This window comes from Neolamprologus multifasciatus, chromosome 23, assembly GCF_963576455.1.
Source record: "Neolamprologus multifasciatus chromosome 23, fNeoMul1.2, whole genome shotgun sequence".
Lineage (NCBI taxonomy): Eukaryota > Metazoa > Chordata > Actinopteri > Cichliformes > Cichlidae > Neolamprologus > Neolamprologus multifasciatus.
In genome coordinates, this window is record NC_140460.1 from 27,120,954 (window position 1) to 27,147,173 (window position 26,220).

Below are 26,220 nucleotides of genomic sequence, written 5' to 3' on the forward strand. Positions count from 1 at the left end.
TTAGGGTCATTTTAGCCTGTTTTCTGTTGTTTCTAACAGTCTGACAACAAGTCAAGAGATCACTTTGTCTGCTCAAGGGCACAGAGTATTTCTTGGCCACCATGTTGCCTAATCATTTATTACAAGCCCTTATGTTCATTTCTGAGATTTTCCATGTGTCCCCCACCCGCCCCCACGCCCCCCTAGTGTTTTGCAAGCTCCCTCCCACTCCGTTGCTAACCCCCCACCCTGCAATAGTTGAGTGACTACAAACAGTCGTAAGTTTACTACAAACACATCCAACAACCCCCACCAGTCAGCCATCAAGGACAGCCCTTAATCCTCACAGCTAAAGTTTCAGTTGCGTTAACGGCACGTGTCGGTTCCATAAGGGACATTGGGGGTCACAGGTGTCCTTCAGTTCCACCGTGGCTCTGTGAGCGCTAGTGCTGAAAACTTTTGGGCAGTGCATTTGCTTCACAGGGACTGTCATTCAGTTAAGAAGTCAGCAGTCAGTGGTCGCTCTGTTCAAGGGCATGGAGTATTGCAAGCACATTATGTTGCTTAATCATTCATTGAAACCTTGTCAGTTAAAACTTTATGGCTTTACTTTAGACTTTGCTAACCTCAGGAATGCTGAGGTGGGGATTCCAGTGGCAGCTGCAAACCCTTTGGATCCTGTTAAGTGTATCGACCGCACCAATTAAATTCACTTTTTCATTCAACTTTGGCCAAGTTTGCAAGAGATAGCTAAAAATTTTAATCTCGAAACACTTTCAAATTAGATTCTTTTTCAGAGGGGGAGGGGGGGGGGCGTTGCTTTGAGCTTCAGGCTCAGTGGTTTACTCCCTTTGCATTCCACATGCTATCGTAGTTTTGAGTAGCAGTTTTGTTCTCCCTCTATCTCGCGCGCCCTCGCAAGATAAAAGTCAGTCAGTTTTAATCAGCTTCTCACTTTTTTTTTTCGTTTTTTGGTACTTTACTTTCAGTCTTTGTTATTCAAGCTTTGGGCAATCAGTCACCTTCAAAGCTGTACTTTGACCTTTGGAGCTGTTGCTTTATCTCTGTGTCTCTCACTATCTTGCCTTTCACTGTGTGAGGTAAGCACACACAACCTGAGACAATGCCCTCGCACGAATAACACTGCAGATGAAATTAATCAAAAACAGAAGCCGAAAAATGATTTTAGGACAGTTGGAAGGGAGAGGGAAGGAGAAGACCGGCTACAGTGGGAACAAAAATGAGAAGTTGAGTAAGATTTAGCCCACCCTTTCTCGGGCACGCCTCCTCCCAATGCAAGTAAACTTCCCCCAACTAAGCTACCTGTCCAGTTTTAGCTCCCTTCCCCCACACAGCAAGCCCCTCCTCTTATTCCTCCAGGTATAAAGGTGTATTTCTGCAACCGCCTCTACCTTCTCTGCTCTGGGGAGAGTGGAAGACGCAGGACTGAAACGAGGAAGAGAGTGAGCGTGAGAGAGAGAGGCAGAGGCGGAGTGGGAAGTTTCAGTTTTAAAAAGCAATTGGACTGACCACTCTCTGACTCGTGCTGCAGTCATGGGGCTTGGGGTAAGTGTTGGAACTCTGTCACAAGTTTGCTTAAGGTTGCTTAACTTTGCATGTGAGTGCCAAATTCTCCTACATTGACTTACTACGTCTTTCTTTACAGCTTTAGGAAGTTTATGAACTCCAGAACTCAAAGATCTCACTTGTGTTAACAATAATTTACAGGAGTTTCACAACATGTTTGAACAGGACAGTTGACATAGCTTCCCGCTTCTTAAAATCGGAAGCTCCAGGGCTTTCTTCCCTCAGGCTTTTTCTGAGTTTTTTTTTTGTCAGAGGCTAACTTTGTTTCCCTTTTCTTCACTGCAGAAAGGGAAAGATGAATACAAACTGGCGGCAACCTCGGAAGATGGGGGCAAGAAAGACAAGAAGGCCAAGGCCAAGAAGGATATGGACGATCTGAAAAAAGAAGTCGACCTTGTGAGTACAGAGCTTGTGCAAAGCCAGTCTGTAATTAGTTGCCACTTGAGGGTTCGATTGATGTGATTTAAGCATGAAATGGTGACACTAAAGCCTACAAAATGACATCTAAACTAGTTAAAGTCAAGTCATTTTAGAAAATTCACTCAGTTCATGTTAACACTCAGTTACTGCCAGCGATACAAACCTCTGCTTTGGCCTCACGGCTGGTCACATGAGACGTAGCTCTGTGCTTACACTGCTGCATGTACAGTCACACATTATTGGGACTGCTTGCATAGTGTAGCTCACAGCTATAATTAAATTGCAAGCCATGTCTATAAAGACTGATCTCAACCAAACACGTCAGTGCTGGGTGGGAGTGCCAGGATGTTTCAAATGCATAAACTTCCACAAACACTCAGCATTTTTTTTATTGTTAGGCTTCAAATGTTCAACTCTTTCCACTGGACTCTGATGACGTAGAGACTGGTGGAGTTGTGAAGTTTCGCACTTAAAAGTTTAGACAGGTTTTTAAACATCCTGGCGTAGACAGATGAGAGAGAGGGAGGGGAAAAAAAGCAGAACACTGAGATGTTTTCCACTGGTGTCAGCTTTTTCTCAGTCACAGTCTGCAGCTTGCTTAGGTCATTTCCCAAGGTCAGCAAGGAACTTGGTGTGAGTTGCGACAAAGTCAACTGCAGAGCACCGATGACCAGTTAAAACGGTCGTTTTGGTATTTTAGAAGCCAGGGATGCTTTTATTAAAAGTTTCAAGTGTTTAGGTTTTTATCCGACACATGGAGGCATTCACCTTTCTTCTCACGTCTCCACTGGATACAACTCAGCGCAACATTTATCTCAGACACTTAATATTATGCATTTCAATTCCAGGCAAATTTTCCATCCATTCGGATTAACATAGTTTTGTTGGTTATCAGTCAAAAACAGATAAAGTGGGTAAAACTAGTGCGCTTTTAAAAATACCACGTAAAGTCACTGGTTACCCGTTTATTTGTATATATGTACATATTCACGTGTATTTAAGATCTATACTCTAGAAAATATTTTAGCCTTGTCCTTGTCCTTGACAAGGTCAGTTGACACATAGGCAAGTTTACCAACATCTCCAAACACCAGTCAAGTATTAGCGAGCGATCTGTGTTGAAATGTCACTTCTGTCATGAGGAACCATCAGTTATTTGGCAGAATGGTGTTTTTTAAATGTTGCTGGTCAATGACTTTCACAAGGTCACAAAGGAAACATGTAGAGAGATATTGTTAGGTAATATCCAGATATCCAACATGGCTCCAAAGTAACTTGTTAAAAACAACATTTTTGACAGAACATGCTATTAGTGGTCTTTGGCACTTCTACTGTGATTTTGTCTTGAAACAAGCGACAGTCCCTTCTTCCCAATGTCATCCTGCAGGTCACAGAATACTGAGGGTTATTAGGTAATAAAAGCCCCATCTTCCACACACATGAATGATTACTGTCCCGTGTACATCTTAACTACATCTCAAAGTCCTGCTGTCACTGAAGGACATCTCAATGCCATGGCAACCCTATCACCTAAGTGCCATGACCTCCCATGACCTGCTATTAAAAGCAGGCATTGTCTTTCATGTGTCAGGCCACCATTGAATGTGCATTTCAAAAGAAGATTTACTGTCAAAGGGCAGCTTGGATTGATAATCCCCAGATTTGAACTTTAGTTAAATATTAATAAGTTATTGGATTAATGTATCAGCTCAGTAGTAAAACTGTAGGTGACTCTCTATGAAACCCATGGATCTGGCAATCTGTTAATGATTATTGCATCATCATACAATTAACCGAGGCATCAAAGTCCAGCTAAAGACAAAGGGAACAGGCCCACAATAACACAACGCAGCTAGTGATTTGATAAAATGTGACAAAGTCTAACAGAAAGTCCTAAATATAGGTCTTACTGAGTTATAGATTTTCTTTCTTCAGCTGGTCCAGGTGTAGGTCTTTATAAACCAGAATATGAAAGCTAGCCTGTAGCATGTAATGTAAGCACAGTATCTGTGGCACATTTGGTATGGAACACTTTGCATGCTTATTGTAATGCAAAAAGGTGGCCATGCTGATTGAACCATGCGGTTACCCCCATTTCTTTCCCCATGTGACAGGAAAGCGTGCAGAGAAATGTCATCAAGCACAGTGAAGAAAGAGAAGTGGTTTAATTAACTTTTTTAATTAAAAACATAACTAGTAAGATCAACCCAGCACACAGTAAGTGAAACTTGATGTGCACTCTTTCTGTTAAATAAAGGTTAACCAAAAAAGATACTGCAATCTATTAAAGCAGAAAGCCGAGTGACAATCATTTACCTGCAACTACAACTCTGACACTCTTTTCACAGTGCAGGCAGTAAACGACTGGAGCTTTTACACTTTAAACAATCAAAGTGATCCTGTACTCTCGAATCACCAGCACATGCCCATGCCACAGTACACGTGCTATGATTTTTAGTCTGTTGGTAGGCAGTTGCTAGGCAATGTGATGACATCACAACCCACGTTATACACAATCCAGGTTTTGTGGATACAAATCAGATGGTATTGTTGTGAAATTAAAGTGATAGCGATGCTGGAGCTGGTTTGCTGTAGGTGCATAAACACCAAAAAAAAGAAAAAAAAAAGAAATGGGTCATCTTAGCCCATTGATAGGTGGTTGCTAGGCAACGTCACCTCATGATATGTGACACAGCAGTCCCAGAAGAGTATCTGCCGCTATCTTTAAAACCATTAACATATAAATTTGTGGGTATAAAACAACATCCTTGCTTTATTTATGTAAATAATAATTTTTGTTTTTGTTCGTTTTTGTCTGGAAATGGAAATTAAATTGCTTTAGTGCACTCTTGATCGCATGACTATGTTGTCTCTCAGTTTCCAGTCAATGAAAGGTGGGAGTTAGATATCACTGCAGCTCATCCGAATGACATGAGATAATCTCACTGTAGGCATCAATGAACACATGCGTCTCTGGTGGTTCATTTGCAGAGCTACTTTAGTTTCTGCCGCTATCGCATTTGGAATTAACTGAATTATTGCTTGATTAAAACTTTTGGTGGCTTACAAACACTCATGGTTAAACACTACAAGAAATCATTATGAAAATCTTGCACCAAATTCACTTTGATGTCACTGATAATGACGTGAGTTAGCCTCTGAGTCAGAGTTCTTGGGGAGCTTTGCTGAAATGCCAAACAAATGAGCACAAACTTTTGAGAGCAAACATCAGTCTATCAGTTGGGTGACATCGATTGACGGAGTGTTTGCTCGCAGCAAACTGATTGCTTGAGCCAATCCGAATGTCACTGAGCTCACGGCAGCCTTCATGTCTCACTTATGCAATGTCTCTCAGTCTCTTTCCTTCTCTCTCCATAGGATGATCACAAGTTAACCTTGGATGAACTTCACAGAAAATATGGAACTGACCTAACCAGGGTGAGCATTCCAGATGTGTGTATGTGTGTCTTTGTTTTTGTGAGTCTTTCAGCTGATAAAGACAAAGGTAAGGGAAGATTTCACAATCCAAGCTGAGGTCAAACAGCGGACTAAAGACGTGGACAAAGTTTCACTTTTTTCTTGTATTTATCCAGCAGTGTAGTGTGCTATCCAAGAGCAAAGAAGTGGAGGCACAGATAGTCATGCAGCAAAGAAATTCATTTCTTGGTTTTTAGCCTAGTTTTACAGGTGTTGGCCTCATTCCTTCCTTGCCCCCAATGAAAAGCAGGTGAAAAGTGACTTTTCAAAACACTGGAAAGAAATAAAAAGTTTCCCTGTTATTTAAAAGTACTGTAATGGTCTTGGCTATGAGTATGATTTGCAAGCAGGTCAAAGACTACTTTGTTAGAAAGTAGTCGTGCTGTTGCATTGTTACAATGATGCTACATGTTCCCACAATTAAGAGAAGACACAAGAAATTTCTAGGAAGAGGAAAAAGAGTAGCCCTTTAAGGTATCAGTGCACGCCACACTGTACAAAGAAAGCAAAGCTAGCTCCTACACAATAGTTGTTCTTCATGTTTTCCTCATCAAGCTAAGGTTACATACACACAGAATCCAATTGCACTAGCCAATACAATTCCACCACGGCCAAATGCCTGAGTGACGCTGGTTATCTCCTGAAATCTGATCTGTCTGAGTTTGCCCTAAAACAAAGGCTTCATTCACACCAGAACACCAGACTTATTGATCCTGCCAACAAGGAGAGAAAAAAAGCTCCTTGTTAATCCTGGTATTTGTTTAAAGAGACTTTCAGTCATACATGAAGTAACAGAAATACAACTTGATCATCTGGTATATTTCTCTGTCTTGGTTTTATTACTACTGGTATGTTGAGTTTTCATTTACTGCAAGTCACACATAAAACAGAGGAAGCTCTTATTTTAAGATTAGGGAGATAATTTTCTTCCTGCGTTTGGGTTTTCTTTTGTTTTGTGTCAACCAGATCTTAATCCACCATGTCTTTGTGGAATAGAGTGAACCTGTTTACCAAATAAAACCGTTCTTGTTCTTGTCCTTTATTATGGTTCTCACCCAGTAAATGAAGGTTTAGACAGATTTAGAGAACAGATGAATATTTTATTATATTATAGTTTGCACAGCTTCTTCTTATCTTTGTGTTTCTTTTTAGGGTCTCTCCTCCTCCAGAGCAAAAGAGATCCTGGCCCGAGATGGCCCCAACGCCCTCACACCTCCCCCCACAACACCTGAATGGGTCAAGTTCTGCAAACAGGTAAGAGTCAAACATCCTCACAAACCTGTTTTTGAATATTCAAATAGTAGAAATGCAAATTAAGTCTGTGTCACTGTAAACCAGTACAACCAGCAAAGACTGATGGTTATTTCCTCTTGTTCCCAGCTGTTTGGTGGTTTCTCCATGCTGCTGTGGATTGGTGCTATCCTCTGCTTCTTGGCTTACGGTATCCAGGCTGCCTCAGAAGATGAACCTACAAATGATAACGTAATGATAGTTTCTTTATATAGATTGTGACATATTAATTAAAGAATTAATAGTTACAAAGGTTATGTCTCTCTTCATGTAGTTGTACCTAGGTATTGTGCTTTCTGCTGTCGTCATCATCACCGGTTGCTTCTCCTACTACCAAGAGGCCAAGAGCTCCAAGATCATGGAGTCGTTCAAGAACCTGGTCCCACAGGTGAGAAACAAAAAGAAAAGCTAATGTAACAGCTCATTTATACACACTGTTTTTGTCTCAAATTGATTTGTAGTAACAAGCAACAGTTCTAGTTGCACAACTCTAAGGAGTAGTGTTTCGTCATCAGTATTTCAACAATGATGATACATTTTTACCATCACTCATGTGAATCATCTGGGAATTAAAAACAAGAAATATTCACCATGTCTTTTTGACATGTTTTATAATGTAGTTATTGTTTTATAATGTTTAACTAAAGTCTTTGGTAACAAGCAACAGTTCTAGTTGCACAACTCTAAGGAGTAGTGTTTCGTCATCAGTATTTCAACAATGATGATACATTTTTACCATCACTCATGTGAATCATCTGGGAATTAAAAACAAGAAATATTCATCATGTCTTTTTGACATGTTTTATAATGTAGTTATTGTTTTATAATGTTTAACTTAAGTCTTTGGTTTTATAGCAAGCCCTGGTTATCCGTGATGGAGAGAAGAAGAACATCAATGCTGAGGAGGTGGTGCTTGGAGATTTAGTGGAGGTGAAAGGAGGAGACAGGATCCCTGCTGATCTGAGAATTATCTCTGCTCATGGCTGCAAGGTCTGTATCTCAACTACTTGTGTTAATCCCAACAAATACTTTTGTAGAGTGTGGGTTTGATAGCTAATATATATATTTTTAGGCTGTTCAATTTATTTCTTTACACTCAAGCTGCCCTGTGATAATGTTTCTGATTCATGTGTTATGGTTTTTGAGTAATTGGGCGGAATGTTAGTCCACGAAGCATTAAAGCCAAGCTCACATCATGATCTCAGCATCGGATGATTGCTTATCAGAAACCTTTCTATGTTTCCTAACGAGGAATCTTATCTAGACTGTGTTTGAGTTTCTTTACCCAACATACATTTGTTGCTCACCTGCTAGCTGTTTGGCAACCCACCTCCATCTCAGCTTCTCAATATATCCTTTTTCTGGCTTGATCAGCATGATGTCTTTTGTCACTGATTCCTGCTTCTGTGCTTTCATTCCTCAGGTGGACAACTCCTCCCTGACTGGTGAATCAGAGCCCCAGACTCGTTCTCCAGACTTCTCCAATGAAAACCCACTGGAAACCAGGAATATTTCTTTCTTCTCCACCAACTGTATTGAAGGTACAGCATGGACAATTAGTGGTTGACATAAAAATGTATATAGAGATCATGAATCATCACCAAGCTTCCATGGACTCAGTCTGTCTTCTCTTTTCAGGCACAGCCAGAGGAATCGTCATCAACACTGGTGATAATACCGTCATGGGCCGCATCGCCACCCTGGCTTCCAGTCTAGAGGGCGGAAAAACTCCCATTGCCATTGAGATCGAGCATTTTATCCACATCATCACTGGAGTGGCCGTGTTCTTGGGTGTTTCTTTCTTCATCCTCTCTCTCATCCTTGGATATAACTGGCTGGAGGCTGTCATCTTCCTTATTGGTATCATTGTCGCCAATGTGCCAGAAGGTCTTTTGGCTACTGTCACTGTGAGTTTTGGTGTCTAATGGCATTCCTTTTAAATACCTTATATTTATTGATACAAAAAGACTGTGGTTCTTAAAACCTAAATTGTCTGTAGGTGTGTCTGACTCTGACTGCTAAGCGTATGGCCAAGAAGAACTGCCTGGTGAAGAACTTGGAAGCTGTCGAGACTCTGGGCTCCACCTCCACCATCTGTTCTGACAAGACCGGCACCCTGACCCAGAACAGAATGACTGTGGCCCACATGTGGTTTGACAACCAGATCCATGAGGCCGACACCACTGAGAACCAGAGCGGTACCTCTTTTGACAGGAGCTCTGCCACCTGGGCTAATCTGTCCAGAATCGCTGGACTCTGCAACCGCGCCGTTTTCCTGGCTGACCAGAGCAACGTTCCCATTCTGAAGGTGAGAAATCTTCATCTGTAAAACTACTCAGCTTCCTAAGTACTACCTGTTGTACTCTAGTTCATCCATCGTGACCATCACGAAAGACTCCAAATAATTCCCCACTGTAAGAACCTTTGTTTCAGTGGAGCAAATCCTCACAGCTCTGGTTGTAAACAAGCACAGAGCTTATTACCTCGTGGTGTATTGACCTAATTCCTTTAAATATTTTAAGGAATTTGATAGTATACCCAGTGAACATGGGATGCAGTGACTATGTGTGAAGTGCTGCAGTGTTATGACTTGGTTTGGAACTTTTGGGTTACAAGCAAATACAAATGCGGCCAATCAGCGCTAGAAATCTTTAGAAAAGCACTCAAGATAATTAAAGGCTGTTTTAAATATACAGCTGGTGCTTTAGCGATGGCTGGCCAGAAAAAACCCATAAGTTAATATATATAATGAATCCTGGCAAGTGTGCTGCTCATTATGGAGGGAATCATGTAGGCAATGCATAGCAGGCAAATTATATTAGAGTTTATATAAGCTTATATAAGAGTGTAAGAGTAAATCAACATTTGATACAAGTGATATTGTACTGTGGAATTAAATTAAAACTGAATCCTAGTCCTCAAAATCATCTACCCAGTTTAGGGAGTGGTATTCATCAAGACCCGGGTGCTGTATATTTTATGTAATTCAACAACAAATTATCTATATATAGTTCTGTTTACATCAGTCTACATTTGCAACATATTGTAATAAAGAAGGCATGGGATGTGATTGTTGATCCAATTTTAATGACTGTTTTTTCTAAAATCCACAGAGAGATGTCGCTGGTGATGCCTCAGAAGCTGCCTTGCTGAAGTGTATTGAGTTGTGCTGTGGATCTGTCAGTGAAATGAGAGAAAAATACCCCAAAATTGCTGAGATCCCTTTCAATTCCACAAACAAATACCAGGTAAACCATTCAGATAGTGTGAAAAAGCTCAAAAATAAAAGAAAACTGATTCACAGATTGTTTAGCCACTCAAGTGTTGTTTTAAAGCATTGATTTGAGCATTAGGCGGTTTCCATCTTATTTCTTTTTTAACCTGAACAAGAAGGCTTGTGGCTCTGACTGTGAAACAAACAGCACAACAACCAAATACAAAGGCAACTTGACAATCACAGCCTGGCAATCCCCTAAACACTACCCTGCTTTATCATATATTTTAGTTTAAATTACGCTGTGGTTTGCCAGTTGAGCATCTGCAAATTGAACAGAGTTAGACAATAAACTAATCAGTAAAGTATTTACTCAGGTTTAATATCATACAGTCATCAATACAAACAGACTGCTTTATCCAAACAGACTTGCTGGACATTAGAAGGCATGCAGGTTTTAGGCCATTCTGGAATGCCCTTTTTAATAAAATTGTTGGTTATCTTGGTCTGTTATGTATAGTCTCAGTGCACAGCATATTTAGTAGTAAATGCTGATTTGTGCCCCCTAGTGGTTGAGTTAATCATAAGCTGTTTTTGGCTAAAGTTCTTATCAAAGCTGTCTAGAGTAAACCAGTTTTTTTCATTACATAAACCACTGATAGTATAGATAAAACCTGAATTTAAATCCAGTCTTTCTGTTGTCCCACAGCTCTCCATCCATAAAAACACCACTCCTGGGGAAACCAAGCATCTGTTGGTGATGAAAGGAGCTCCAGAGAGGATTTTGGACCGCTGTTCCTCCATTGTGCTTCAGGGCAAAGAGCAGGCTCTGGATGATGAGATGAAAGATGCTTTCCAGAATGCCTATGTTGAGTTGGGAGGTCTTGGAGAGAGAGTTTTGGGTACAGAACATTCCTTCTATAGCTACATCCTTTATTAGGTAGTGGAAACAAGGCAAAGTTCTGCAAAGTCCTGACTAGCATTTTCTTTGTGTCTTATTCAGGTTTCTGTCACTGTCACCTGCCTGATGACCAGTTCCCAGAGGGATTTGCTTTTGATACTGATGAAGTGAACTTCCCCACTGAGAACCTGTGCTTCGTCGGACTCATGGCCATGATCGACCCTCCTCGTGCTGCTGTGCCTGATGCTGTTGGTAAATGCAGGAGTGCTGGAATCAAGGTATGATAACTTTTTGGATGACCAGATGTTTGGTTTTTTGTTTGTACAAAGTACTCCAATTTTTTCTCATCTCTTCTCTCTCAGGTCATCATGGTCACAGGTGACCATCCAATTACAGCCAAGGCTATTGCTAAAGGTGTGGGTATCATCTCAGAAGGCAATGAGACTGTTGAAGACATTGCTGCCCGCCTGAATGTTCCAGTTTCAGAGGTCAACCCTCGGTTAGTTCTCTTTCAAAGATTCACTGTGCTAGTATCTCTCAAGCGTAAGGAGCAGCTGGTAAAAAATGTTCTGTGGCCATTAGCTGGTGAATGGACTGGTTCTTAAATAGTGCTTTTGTACTCTACCTTAGCATTTAAAGCACTTTTTCTACTACAAGCTTCATTACCTCTTCAACACACAGTCACACAAGCACCCTTTTCTATGCCAAAAGTGTTTTTAACCTTACCTCTACTCCATTTTAACCTTTCCATTTTAACTTTTAACCTTACATTTACTCTGGATTTGTGACAACTCGGGGTTCAGTAACTGGCCCAAAGATACTTGGATGCAGATGGAGGATTCCCAATTAGTAGACAACCTGCTCTACCTCCTCAGCCACAGCCACCTTAGAACAAAGCAGTTGCTGTAGGGTAGGTGTGGCTGAGGAGCTAGAACTCATTGTCTATAATTGGGAGTCCTAGTTTTTCCTAAGGGTGATGCTGTCTTTGTTTTGGTCAAATTGATTTTATTTTTTTGTTTTTTTTTTCTTTCTAATCTCCTGATGATACCCTACTGTTGTACTAATGCGTTTGTAATTTCTTCAGGGATGCTAAGGCCTGCGTCGTCCATGGTGGTGAACTTAAAGACATGACCTCAGAGGAGCTTGATGATTTGCTGAAGCACCACACTGAAATTGTATTTGCCAGGACCTCCCCTCAACAGAAACTGATCATTGTGGAAGGATGCCAGAGACAGGTGAGCATCAGGGGGGATTCTCACAGACACAGTTTGACAAATGTTTTGTTTGGAACTTGTAAAAACATGTTCTTCCTTGTCCAGGGAGCCATTGTGGCCGTGACAGGTGATGGTGTGAACGACTCTCCAGCTCTGAAGAAAGCTGACATTGGTGTCGCCATGGGCATCGCTGGATCTGATGTCTCCAAACAGGCTGCTGACATGATCCTGCTGGACGATAACTTTGCCTCCATTGTCACTGGAGTGGAAGAAGGTAAGATCTATATCAACACCTACACCTGCAGAAATCTGGAAATACAAAATACGAAGCAATACTGAAACGTCTAAACTACTTTGTTCAGGCCGTCTGATCTTTGACAACTTGAAGAAGTCCATCGCCTACACTCTGACAAGTAACATCCCCGAGATCTCACCCTTCCTCCTTTTCATCATCGCCAACATCCCTCTGCCCCTGGGAACCGTCACCATCCTCTGTATTGATCTGGGAACTGACATGGTGAGCTGTTTGGCTCTTCATCCTGTTCTATAGAGAGGTTCAAATGAACTCAAATTTGGGCGGAAAGTTCATGTATTTATTTATTCACTTGTGGTTTTGCAGGTCCCTGCCATCTCCCTGGCTTATGAGAAAGCTGAGAGCGACATCATGAAGAGACAGCCCAGAAACCCCAAAACAGACAAGCTAGTAAATGAAAGGCTCATCAGTATAGCCTACGGACAAATTGGTAAGACATTATTTATTTATAAATCTCAGTTTTTATAATCGATACATGACTTGTGACCAATGTTCCCTCTAAGCTGCGCTTGTGCGCAATTGCGCACTCCTGGCACGGTCTCTGCGCACAGAAAATCTGTGTTGCGCACAGAAAATCTGTGTTGCGCACAGAAAAAAAAATCTAACCTGCATTTAAATAAAATTAAAACTTTAACAATTCTGTTTTGCAGTGTTAGTCAGTAAGTGACTGGCTGCTCCCGTATGGGATTAGAACGATGCCACCTTATCCCACAGTCCAGCCAATAATGCGATTCACATTCGTATATACGCAGACACGACAGCGTCCTTATGTGCCGACACCGGTGTTTTAGCTAGCAAAGCGGCGTGGCTGATGTGGAGTGAAGCCACGTTAATGACGTGTACAACCATTGGAGATGTGAGCAGGACAGACGGAACAACTGACGGAAAAAGTGTGGACTTTATACCAGTTTTTAAATTGTGTTGATCGGCCACGTAAAACCAGAGTTATGATAAAAATATCTGCAACGTTTGGTTTTCTTCCTGAATACTATCGTTGTTTATATGGTAAAAACGGCGTTTTATAAGGAAAACGCTCGAAAGCACTCTCTGCCTGTGACCCCCACCTTTTCCTATTGGTGGAAAAATGTACCATGTCGACCAATCAAAAAATGATATGGCAACATGGCATTTAGTTGTTAAGAAACGGGGGGAAGTTTTAGGACTGACAGCGGTGTTTTGAGATGTGAGAGATTTGCGACGTTTAGCGCAAATCTTGTGTAGTTAGTGTGTAGTGTAGTCAATAGTTGTGTTGTGTGCGTCAGAACAATGAGGCGACTGCTGAATGTTACAGGTGTTACAGGAGTGATACATCTGCTGTTGGCAGGCCTGCAGGTATCAGGCTGTTGTTCTCCTTTATCTTATAGTGGACAGAAATTATTTTTTGGAGTGGCACAAATAATTTGTGTGGCATCAGATTTGATGCAGAACAGCTGATTGTTCTGTAAATAGTTTGAAATGTTTATTTTAAAAAAACACCTTGGCTGCATTTTTAGGTAAACAGCTGCAAAAAACATTGTTTGCAAAACTCAGTTACTTTTTGAAGAAGTAACTGTATAATTAATTGCCCAACATTGGTCATTATATACTGTATTTTGCAGACAGAGTTACAGGACTCTCTCCCAGACCACAGACTCATAATACACGTCAGAGCTTTATAAAAAAAAAAAATGAAAGACAGTTGTGTTTTCAAACTTGGAGTTCAAGTTATAACAGGTCATGAACAAGATTTTTCATTGTAAGTGGGATAAAGCAGTTAATTAAAAGTAGTCTAACATAAATGTAAATGCTGTAATTTGATTATTTTAGTGTTTAATATATTTATTATTTTTCTCAATGAAATACAAAAATACAAAACATCAAATAAAAGTAAAAGAGGGGAGAAAAATTAAAATAAAAACCGTGCGCGGGGCTGCGTCCTTCCACTTCAAAAGTATTAGACGTCTTGCCAATAGTGTAGAGAAGGCAATAAGTCTTTGACCCCCTGCCGGTAGTGCCAGACCATCGGAATTGACCCCAAATAAAAATAAAAGTGGATTGAGTGACACTCTCATTCCAAATATGCATGACAAAGCCTCACAGACATCCGTCCAGAACTTTTGTATTTTGGGACAGGACCAAAACATATGGATCAAGGTGGCCTCTGCCAATTTACATCTTTCGCACGTTGGGTCAATCTGAGGATACATCTTTGTCAATTTTGATTTGCTGAGATGTATTCTATGCACTATTTTAAACTGCAGAAGGCAATGTCTTGCACACATGGAGGATGAGTGAATATTACTTAAAACATTGCCCCAGTCTGCTTCAGTAATACAGATTTTAAGATCCTCTTCCCAGGATCGCTTAATTGCAGACATAGAGGAAGAACCCAGGCGCAAAATCAGAACAAGCATTGATGATATGGCCTTTTTCTTAACCGGGTTAAAACACATAATGTCATCCATTACATCTTCAGAAGATTAAAATATTTTCTAAACTGAAAGTAAATTTGGATAGTATTATTAACTAAAGGATTCTCAATTGTCAGGCTTTTGGGTAACGGGATAGATGCACCTACGACAGACAATAGCAAGAAAGAACCAGAAGAGAGCTTCTCCATTTCTACCCACACGGGTCCACTGCAATCGTGCTGATAGTGCTGATAGCTCAGTTCCATATCGCGAAATTTGAATTGAATAGCATGATTACTTCTTATAGTTATTGCCAACGGCTCAATAGCTAATACAAAAAGGAGAGGGCTGAGGGGACAGCCCTGACGGGTTCCACGATGTAAGCGTAACGGTTTAGAATAATAGTTATTAGTGAGTACCATAGCTGAAGGACAGGCATAGAGTAATTTCACCCAGGATAAAAAGGAACTTCCAAACGCAAATCTTTGCAAGGCCTCGAATAGATATTCCCATTCTACTCAATCAAAAGCCTTCTCCGCATCCATGGAGAGAAGGCATTTGGAAGCAGCTTGACTGGGGGTGTACATTATATTAAGTAGTCGACAAATACTAAAAAAAGGAGTGCCTGTTTTTAATAAAACCAGTCTGAGCTGAAGAGATTATGTTGGGTAAAACTTTTTCCAATCGGTTGGCCAAACCCTTTGCTAGTATTTTATAGTAAGTAAGTAAGTAAGTAAGTAAACTTTATTTGTTAAGCGCTTTTCACAGACAGACAATCACAAAGCGCTGTACACAAATATTAAAATAAACAGTAAAATCAATAAACATTATATACAATGTAAAAGATCAAATGTAAATAATGTAAAAATATAAAATATGTAGATCAACAAAAGGCTTGTTTGAACAGAAGAGTTTTTAACTGTTTTTTGAAAGAATCCACAGAGTCAAGCAAACGTAATTGTAGTGGCAAACTGTTCCACAGCCTTGGTGCAACAGACTGAAAGGCTCTGTCCCCTTTTGTCTTCAGTCGTGTACGGGGAACAACTAAGAGACTCTGAGTCTGTGAGCGGAGATGACGAGCAGCAGTGTATTTTATAAGAAGCTTGGATAAGTAATCTGGAGCCTGGCCATTTAGTGCTCTGTATGTTAAAACAAGAATTTTAAAGTGAATTCTAAACTCTATTGGGAGCCAATGTAAAGTCTGAATTCAGGAGTGAAATCGGCCTGTAGGATCCACATTCCAAAGGGTTTTTATCTTTTTTGGGAAGTAATGTTATACAAGCTTGATTTAGGCTATCAGGCAAAACACCTTTGGCAAGAGAGTCAGTATATAATAATGTAGCTAACACAGGGGCTAGTTTTCCAGCAAAGGCGGCATAAAACTCATCAGGGCCTGGTGTTCGGCGAGACTGTAATGATTTTATTGCCGTTATGATCTCCTGCTGCTGCAGAGGTGCATCCAGGGTGGAAACCTCGTCTGGGGACAATGCTGGAATCTTTAGGTCTCTAAAAATGTCAGAGAGGAGGTTAGAAACATTGGTATTATCGGAGCTATACAACTTACAATAATAATGCTGAAAAGCATCATTTATCCCCTGTTGATCTGTAACAGTTCCACCATCTCGGGTTGCGACCCCATTAATAGTTTGCCTGGCTCTTGCACATTTCAACTGTCTTGCTAGAATCTCTCCCGCCTAATCTCCGTGCTCATAGGTATCACTGCGGTTCTTTAACAATAAATATTCTATAGAGTGTGAGGCGAGCACATCATATTCTGCACCCAGTGTCAAACGTTCTTTATATAAATTTGGTGAGGGGTTCTGAGAATTCCTATTATCCAAGTCTGCTATTTGCTTTTCCAAATCCTTTAGTTTAGAAGTAGAAGTACATTTCTTATTAGCTGTAAACGATATAACCTGGCCGCGAAGATAAGCCTTAAGATGGAAGTTAAATTAAATTCCAAAAAGTAGGTAATTTGATCCGAAATAAATTCTATAAAGTTTTTATCACTTAACAAAAGAGAGTTGAATCTCCACATCCGTTTAGGAGACTCCATACCGGGTATGTGCAGTGTCAATATTAAGGGCGCATGGTCAGATATTACAATAGGCTGATAATCACATGACTTAACAAGAGAGGTTAGTTTGTTATCAGTAAAAGTCAATTCTACTGTAGATTTGATGAGCATTTGAAAAAAAGGAATATCGTCTGTCTTGTGGGTGTAAAAAATGCCAAATGTCCAAGATGCCGTAGGTTGAAAAAAAAAAGGACTGTAAATAAGAAGCGGACTTTGTTGTCGAGTATCCAGTTCTTACAGGCGATCTATCCATCCCAGGGTCCAAGCACAAATTAAAGTCACCACCCATAATAAGTAAATGGGTATTCAAACAAGGCAGGAGGCCGAGGACGCGTGAAAAAACAATTGGGGTCATCATAGTTTGAGCCATATATATTTGCTAATGTAACACTAATATTAAAAATTGATCTGATACTATAACGTATCGTCCATTTGAATCAGCCAGAGTCGAAGAAGGGGTAAAAGGAACCCTTTTATTTACCAATATTGCTACACCTCTTCCCTTCGCTGTAAAATGTGAGTGGAAGAGCTGCCCCACCCAACTACATTTTAAACGAGTATTATCTAACATTTTAAGATGGGTTTCTTGGATAAAGGCTATATCAGCACCCTTATTTTTCAAGTGAGTGAGAACCTTCTTTCTTTTAATAGGATGGTTCAGGCCTTTAACATCCCAGGTCACTAAGTCAATAGAGGTAACCATTGAAAATATATCAAAAATTTTAGCTGGTTGCTCAGACAAGAAACATAAAACACTTGGTTCTTAACTTGGACAGTCGAACACAGAAACCCTCCCAGAAACCCCGTGAACCCCCAGGTGACACAAGCTGTCAGAACAAACAGCACACCTACCCAATCTAACTGAAAAACTTCTATAACTATCTTACCTAAAGCTCCTTAAGCCCGCATGGAGTCTTGCACAAACCTTTCGGCCTCAGCCACAGAGCCAAATGTGAGGCGTACACCATCTGTTTTAACAATGCGTAGTCACGCCGGGTATAGCAGTGATGGTTTCAGGCCCATCTTGTACAAGCTTGACATCACCGACCTGTATTCTCCCCGCTGGCTCACCACCTCAGGGCTATAGTCTTCATAGACTCGGAATGGTTTATCCATATACTTCAGGTCGTTCCTCCTAGCCTCTCGTATTAGCAGCTCCTTGTTTTGGTAGCGGTGAAAACAGATAATGACGGGCCGCAGTCTGCCTCCGGGGGCCGGTTTGGGGTCGAAATACGGTGTGCACGATCTGTTCGGGGGGAGAGGGGAAAATGTCTCTCCCAAAAACGTCTTGCAACAATTGTGAGAAAAACTTAGAGGGTTGTGGACCCTCAATCCCTTCCTCCAGGCCGATAACGGGCATTGCAGCGTCTGTTTCTCAACTCAATGTCCGATAGCTTAGCCTTCAGCTTTTCATTAGCGACCCGTAGTGTCTCACAGGTATCATTAGGGTTGCCAACTCCCTGAGAAATAAATAAGGGACACCTCGTGGCCAGGGCCGGGCGACCCAGTTGTCTTCACCCTTCCCAGTGTGGTAATTTTTTAGCTCTTTTTTTTTGTGTGTGAAATTATTTTTTTTAACCATTTGACTTGAATTTGATTTAAGTAGATGCGTATTCTTTGTGATATGAACACATGGGAAACAAAAATCATTTAGCCATTTATTTTTAGCTCAAAATGACAACATTAACACAATAAAACAGGTCTCTTTCTTAAACAGAAGCCTGTCATGCTTAACTTTTGAGAATAAAAGTAAATCTTTCTTTAAAAGAACTCTGTCCTGCTTAACTTAAAATTATATAAATTAATAGAAAACAATAGAAAGAAAAATATTCTTGTAACAGTGCACATTTAGTGCATTTAGTGCAATTGGCTTCAGTAGAGGCATTATTTCAGCTTTTGCTCCCGTTTGTAAACCCACTTGTTCCCATGATTACGCATCATAACTCATCATCATTATTCATCTATGTATTACTTTTATGTATTACTCATCTATTTGTTGTAATCATCTATCCTTGCAGTTGTTTATTACACAAAATAAATTATATCATCACACTTCTGGCCACGTAGCGCTGATATTCACTGCACATGCCCATTTTAACCTTAACCAGAGGGTTTAAAAACAAACAAACCAGTGTTTACATACCATATCTGCTTCTGCCGTGGCCTGGTGGACAAAAATTGGTTAAGGGTTCCCCGAGCTTTCACGCCCCTCATGTTCTTCATGTGCCCACCATTAGAAGCATGCCTATGGAAAAAGTGCGCCGGCACACAGCGCAGTGCGCTTTATAGGTGTAATCGTGCACTTTTCCAGCTAGGTGTTTTCCTTTTCCCATTCTTTCCTGTACTTTTGAAGTCTTTTTTTCTCTCTGTGAGAGGAACAAACATTGCTGGTCTAATGCTGGGATTACACTGTGCGATTTGTGGCCCATTTTGAGCCGATTTTTGAGTCGTGCGACCAATTTGGTGATCGGCCCGATTTTGGCCTTCGTCGTGCATCGTGTAGTATACGTGGGGTAACGAGAAGCGATTAACACCTCACGACCAGCTCCCGATCATCAATCGCTCGTGAGGGTGTCACCGCAGCCGCTCACACTGCTCACGCGCAAACACGTAAACGTCGGTGAAAAAGACGGCGCAGCACGGCTGTGCAGCGTGTGATCTGGACACAAGCGATGGAGGCACAACTTGTAGAACTTTGGAAAGCTCATCCGAGCCTTTTCGATGTGGCATCACCAAATTATCACGACCACAACAACCGTGAAAATAGTTGGATTTACATTGCTGCTCAATCGCAGCTGCCTGATCAGTGTTTTTCATTAGCGATTTAGCAAAGTTGATGGTGGTGTGTGTCTGTGTGAGTGAAAGACAGAGAGGGAGAGCGAGCGACAGAATTTCTCTTATAACCTTCATTTTATGGACGCACAGTGTGAGCACTCAGGTCGCATCAGAGCATCGGGCGGTATAGTGTGAGACCCTGCATCGTGACCTACGAACTTATAACCCATGCGAGCCAATCGTGCAGTTTGAAAATCGCACAGTGTTTGCCCAGCTTCAGGTGTACTGTTGTCTGAGACTTGCACTGCAGTGTCGGCGTTTGTTTCCCTGTTGGCCATGCTTTTTGTTGTGCTCATCTGTTGTCTTCCGGTATTTTCTCCGCAAGCGACCTTTCCTCAACCAATGAGATGAGCGGTAATCTCAATTGTCATACTCGAATTGTCATAAGTGTGCTGTCAGCTCATTGGTCACAAAGCAGGAGCAGGGCTGGGAATTATGTTTTCAAACAAAGCGTTAATTAAATTAAAACTTATAGACTACTTTTGATTCTCACTGTATTACGGGACAAAGTGCGTCCCTTTTCAGCTCAATACGGGACGTGTACTTTTGTTTCTAAATACGGGACAATTCCGTTTATTAAGGGACGGTTGGCAACCCTAACTATTACTGAAGGTCGGCGGCTCCGAACCATCGTAAAGGGACCTCTGGCTAATACGTCGGGTTCCATATCGGGCTCGTAGCTGAAAAATAGCTTTACTTTGTTGTCTGGGTCAAATTTGAGACAGAGAGAGGCGTTGAAAGGCTGCTCCAACGGAACTTATTGTTTCGGAGGAAAACATGAACACGGTGTACAGTCGAGTCTTAACAGCTTACTTACAACTGGGCTCGTCAGGCACTCTTTTTTGCTGCAGTGGTTATTATTATATTTACATGCTTCCAGCTCCCGTTTCTGCTCGATGATAACTCGTACTTTTCCACTATCCTTTTTCTCCCTCCTCGCGCTCACAGACACATAACAGGTATGGCAGTCCATTCTCCCTGCAGCACGGACTACACTGCCCATGATGCTACATTCTTTAGGGCTATGCCTGTAGCATTCTGCCTATTAGCTTAGCACAACAACAACAACAACAACAAAAAGGCGCTCTCTCACCCAGGAAACACACAGTTGCAGAGAGCGTGCACGTCGCCCTGTAACCATGGCAACCATAACGCTGCCGCCTGGAACAACAGAACGTAGCTGTCAAACAAAACCCAAACAGTCCTGACCCGCCACAATATGAAACAGGGAAGTACCGCCGTGTAATCCCTTTATTTCAACAAAGTAACTGTATTCTAAATACCACCTTTTTAAACGGTAACTGTAACGGAATACAGTTACTCATATTTTGTATTTTAAATACGTAACGGCGGTACATGTATTCCGTTACTCCCCAACACTGGCGCCAAAATCCCATTGGATTTTAAATCAACTGATCAAGATGAGATTGTAGCACAGACTTCCAGCTTTAGTTCAGCACATTTTTAGAGACTAAATCCATTTAAAGTCATGTTTTTAAAAGTCCTCAAAAAGAAGAAAACCAAATTAAAGGATATCTTCACAATTTCAAACATATAGTTTTATACTGTTAAAAACTCATCTTTTTAAACTTGCTTTTGGTTGATTTTTGTTTCTATGTTTTCACTTCTCTGTGAAGCAGTGTTTTTATCTTGAAAGGTGCTATACAAATAAAATGTTACTTTATTTACTTACTTTTATGTCTTTCCAGGGGCTTAGCTTTGCAGGGAATGCCACTTACATGTTATATTTGGTTGTCTTATCTCCATCTTGATTACCAGAGACAAGTATGAAAGTTGTTAATGAAAGCTAGAGAAACTGTAACTCTGCTTCTGATTTGCATTTCCTGACGTTTCCTGTTGTTTTTCTCCTGTTAGGTATGATGCAGGCCACAGCTGGCTTCTTCACATATTTTGTCATCCTGGCTGAAAATGGTTTCCTCCCCATGGACCTGATAGGACTCAGAGTGCTGTGGGATGACAAATATGTAAATGACCTGGAAGACAGCTATGGGCAGCAGTGGGTCAGTCACACTTATGCTTAAATTTAATTGGAGTTTCAGTCTAGGAAAAGGAAAACATTTTAATCTTTTCCTTTTTATTTTATTCTGTTCCAGACATATGAGCGCAGAAAGATTGTAGAGTACAGCTGCCACACAGCCTTCTTCGCCAGTATTGTGATCGTGCAGTGGGCCGATCTGATCATCTGTAAGACCAGGAGGAACTCCATTGTGCAGCAAGGAATGACGTATGTACACATAGAGATGCTTGAGATCTTCAAATGACAACTGGGTCTTTATATTTGAGTAACTGTAAATAAAATCAAAGACATTACTGATGAGATGGCTTCAAGCCACAATGACAGTTTGGTACTGTGTCGCATGCTTTCCTATGACAAGAACATCAATATGTCAGGTAATTTTAAGAGTAGGAGCTTTTGTTGTATTGACCCGTACCTTTTTTTTTTCATCCCCACAGGAACCGCATCCTCATCTTTGGGCTCTTTGAGGAGACGGCTCTGGCTGCCTTCCTTTCATACTGCCCAGGCATGGACGTTGCCCTCAGAATGTACCCTATGAAGTGAGTCAAGTACACAAACAGAACCATCCTGTGACTCATGACTTTAAAATTAGCTTCCAAGATAATTTCGTAGGCTCCAATAATCATGCAGAACGTTTCCTTTTTCACTGTTGGCTTTTGTTGATATCCCACTTTGTGTGTCTGTTCAGTTTATGTGAGGACCTCGCTGAGCACAAGGCAACTTTTGTTAAAGTGTGAAAAGCCTTCTTTCTGCAAATTTGCAGACATCTCTGGTTGTTGGATCCTTCCGGAGGTTTCTCGTACATCACTTAGTGCAGACAGCCCTTTGAGAGCTTCATGTTTTCAGTTTGGTAATGATCTCGTTGAAAATAAGACGGCTATTATCTAGTGTCACTGGTAATTTCCACTTCAGAGGCAGAGCGAAGCACAAGAGCTGCTATACTAATGAGTTTCTTTGCCCAAAAGAGGAAAATAGAAAGCATTGAGGCTCATTAGCTCATGAGTTCACACGCTACTTTCCTCTGTCACCTTTATTCATCGGTTTCCCATGGATCTGTCTCTCCTTTCTCACCTTCTTCATTCACCTGTTTCTTTGGGTATCTTGTGATGTTCAAATAATCCCAGCTTTTTATTCTCCGTGTTTACATGTGTGTCCCAGACTCTAGCTTCTGTTTTGTTCTTTCTAAGTTATTTCTCTCTTTACCTCTGTAAATATCTTATGCAGATTAAAGGTGCTGAGCATATCTGTCTGACACTATGCCCTTCTGGGGTATTTTATTGGGTAAAGACAGGGGTGTAGGCCCCTGCTCTAGTTCTAAGACACTTATAGAATCACACAAACCTCCTCTAGAAGTTTTGTGGATTTGTTTTCAGGGCTTTGCATTAGTGGGCTTTTAGCAGCCTCGTTAGCGTCGCCAGAGAGCACTCTCAAAGAGATGAACAGGATATGTCCTCAACCCAGCTGTCAGATTTCTCTGCCTCATTTTGTTTCAACGGCTTCTGAATTCATTTAATAGCCGGTTCTCCACAGCCTAATGCTCACCCCAAAAGCTTTTCTGTTCAAAAGAGAAGAGCCTGCTTGTGTTGGGGTTTTTTGTCACATTCCCATTAATAATTCAACCTGTCTGTCCATCCTTACCTTTAGGCCATTGTGGTGGTTCTGTGCCTTCCCCTACTCCCTCCTCATCTTTGTTTATGATGAAGCCAGAAGATATATCCTCAGACGCAACCCAGGAGGTAAGAGCTTCACTAACTCTTGACATATATAATTATCTGAGGCCCCTAGGACACATTTTTGCCTGTATTCTCAGTATTTTAATCTGAATGTAGTGGGGCACAGAGCGATTTTTTACTTGACAAAAAGTCAGATGCAGAAAAATGTGCTGCGTTGCTTAAAATATGTGCTCTTTGCACATTTGGAAAGAAGAGGATCATATTTTTGCATATTTGGGAGGTGATTTTCTCAAAAATTCGCCCCACACATTGCAATAATCTCGATGCATGAAAAGCACTGAAGGCAGAGGAAAAATGTGTCCCTTTAACGTAATTAAACCACGTTTAAAAAAAAACAAACATCTGAATGCAAGACCTTGTTTTTAGCTATTTTTTGACAAACACACGGGATTGAAAACACGACTGCAAAGTAGTGAAATATTGATGGCTTTAAAAGGTGTTGAAACTTCTAAAAAAACCCACAAAAACAAACAAACTCCCTCCAGCGGCTGATGTCAGTCTCATTGATTCATTGAGGCTGACATCACAGAGCAAAGGCAGCGGCAGCTTTGTGAAGGTGCCCACTGTACTGTGTGAAAATGAGACACAGGTGTGTGTGTGTGTGTGTGCATGCGCGCTCAGCAAAAGTGGCGTCTGCCTCTTGCGAGTCTATTTTTCGTGGATACTCGTGCCCAGTATTGCTGCCACAACTGCGTCCCTACACTGACCAGTGAGCTGAGGCAGATGGCAGAGCCCGGTGGGATTTGAACCCCCAACCGTGGTGTAGTTAATGCATCATTCCACCCACAAAGCTGAACAGAACCTGTACGAAGGGCTGGCTCTGAAGCAGCTGTGTGAGAGTGCGTGTGCGCTACATCTGAGACCCACGGCACAGATCAGTGAACATCCCACTGCCCATCCATGGTGAATAATGTGTTACATTCAGACAGGAAAAAACACAAGTTGAGCTGACATGGTTTCTAGCAACTTTAGCTTTTTTTCCCCTTTTCTTTCTTTTTTTTTTGAAAGCGCTAGCAAATAAATACTTTTTCCCCTCCATAAATAGCCCAAAGTGAACTGCCCTTAGATAATTTTTTTAACTTTTTTAAAACTATTTTTTAACTCACAGTTTCTCCCAAAAGTGAAACCCAACATGCTAAATGGTATAATTCAAGCATTTAGAGCAGGGATGTCAAGCTCATTTTACATCGAGGGCCACATACAGCCCTTTGATCTTAACTGGGCCCTTTCTGTCGTTGTACCAAAGTTTAAGTGCAGATTTAATCCCTCTGATATCTATAATATAAGAAAAATAAGTGAAATAATAACCAAAACAGAGGCATTTCTATAGTAGGTGGTCATCTATGACATGATTTTATTATTTACTTTATCACTGTAGGATGATTAGTATGCATGGGGTGGTCTTTATCAGTAGGTAAAACTGAAAGATTTATGAAAATACAGTTAAAAATCCAAGATTTATGCCCTCCCTCACATTGTCCAAAGATGTCCAGCGGGCCAGATTGGAATCTTTGGCAGTCCTGGGGCCTTATGTTTGACACCAAATACCAAATTGGTGTCAAAATTGGAGAATTTTGGTATTAGGACCACTCTCGCCATTCATTTTTACTGGATTTTATGTCCATCTAATGATATAAAACCCAAACATCTAGCTTTTGAGCTACAGGGTCATTTTATGTGATTCTTTCAGTCATTTTATCCCAGGGTGATTATTCATGGCCTCACTGATTGTGTAACCTCATAAACAACCATGAAACAAAAATGACACAGCCTCTCCAGTCCCTTCAGGGTACATCTTCTAATGGCCGCATTTTCCCTAAATTTAGCATGCAGTCTCTCGCACACGGCCCAAGCTCAGTCAAGTCTTATTTCTTCGAATCACTGTCAGCCAGCATGAGGGGTGAAATCTTTCTGAGCGCGAGGTTTGAGGCCAAAGCCGTTTTAGATGTGGCTGTCGTGTTGTATTCCATCTTTGTTTTTCTCTGTAAAAGACAACTAGACAAATTTGAGCCCTAAACCGTGAGAAAGATTAAAAAATAAAAATAAATAAAAAACTCCCTAATTGTGTCTTCTTTGCTTTCTAGGTTGGGTGGAGAAAGAGACATACTACTGAGCCAACGCCACACAGACACGAAGGGAGCGTGTGCTTCATTACTATTTAATGCCATGTTACATATTTGTTTGAGATATTAGACCCCCCCATTAATAACACCACAAAGCATGGATAGATTAAGACTATATTGATGTGTGTTTCTTTCCCAATAAAACATTCCCACTGTTCACTGAGGCTGCTTGCATGATTGCCTGTCTCTCTGATGCCTTTGGACTGGAAACTGTGTTTCGGGAACTCGATTCAGGATGTTCCGAGGTTCAGCAGATACATACTTGTGAGTCAGGCGCAATGACCCGTGCAGTGGGATTATCCACCTCAACAGTCTTCACTGCAGGAATTGAATATGAAGAGCTTAATGGGGAACAAGCAAGATGTCTCAGGGAAGGAGAGATATTTTAGGGCATTTTCACAGGAAAGCATGATGATCCTTTACCATCAATTAGTAACTTAGTAGTAATTAGTAACCAGCAGCTGGCTTGTGACATCCTAAGAAATTTCAAATTCCTACTTTTAAAATCTGAAAATCAACTAAAATCTGAGGGAAGTTTGGATATTATTTTGATTAGGGAGACTAGGAGAGTTCAGACTGTATTGAAGTATTGAAGAATAAAGGTGGTCAGAACAAATATTGACTTTCAA

The 26,220-nt window shown here is 41.0% G+C and overlaps 1 protein-coding gene across 1 annotated transcript; it reads left to right on the top strand.

The window, feature by feature from the left end:
• Window positions 1-1,391: 1,391 nt before the first annotated feature.
• Window positions 1,392-25,754, top strand: LOC146491726 (sodium/potassium-transporting ATPase subunit alpha-1). The gene is made up of 23 exons (XM_085151807.1): window positions 1,392-1,545; window positions 1,852-1,962; window positions 5,365-5,424; window positions 6,616-6,717; window positions 6,844-6,945; window positions 7,028-7,141; window positions 7,609-7,743; window positions 8,177-8,294; window positions 8,392-8,660; window positions 8,753-9,061; window positions 9,867-10,001; window positions 10,677-10,869; window positions 10,971-11,146; window positions 11,231-11,367; window positions 11,953-12,103; window positions 12,188-12,356; window positions 12,445-12,599; window positions 12,702-12,825; window positions 21,573-21,718; window positions 21,812-21,942; window positions 22,173-22,274; window positions 23,380-23,471; window positions 25,553-25,754. The coding sequence occupies exons 1-23, from the start codon at window positions 1,534-1,536 to the stop codon at window positions 25,579-25,581; spliced, it is 3,072 nt and encodes a 1,023-aa protein (XP_085007933.1). The 5' UTR covers window positions 1,392-1,533; the 3' UTR covers window positions 25,582-25,754.
• The last annotated feature ends 466 nt before the right edge of the window (window positions 25,755-26,220 follow it).

What these genes read in the sequence shown, in the direction of transcription:
- LOC146491726 (XM_085151807.1), top strand. An exon ending in TCAAGAACCTGGTCCCACAG is followed by an intron (nt 7,142 to 7,608) that starts GTGAGAAACAAA and finishes TTGGTTTTATAG; the next exon opens with CAAGCCCTGGTTATCCGTGA. An exon ending in GTCTTTTGGCTACTGTCACT is followed by an intron (nt 8,661 to 8,752) that starts GTGAGTTTTGGT and finishes AATTGTCTGTAG; the next exon opens with GTGTGTCTGACTCTGACTGC.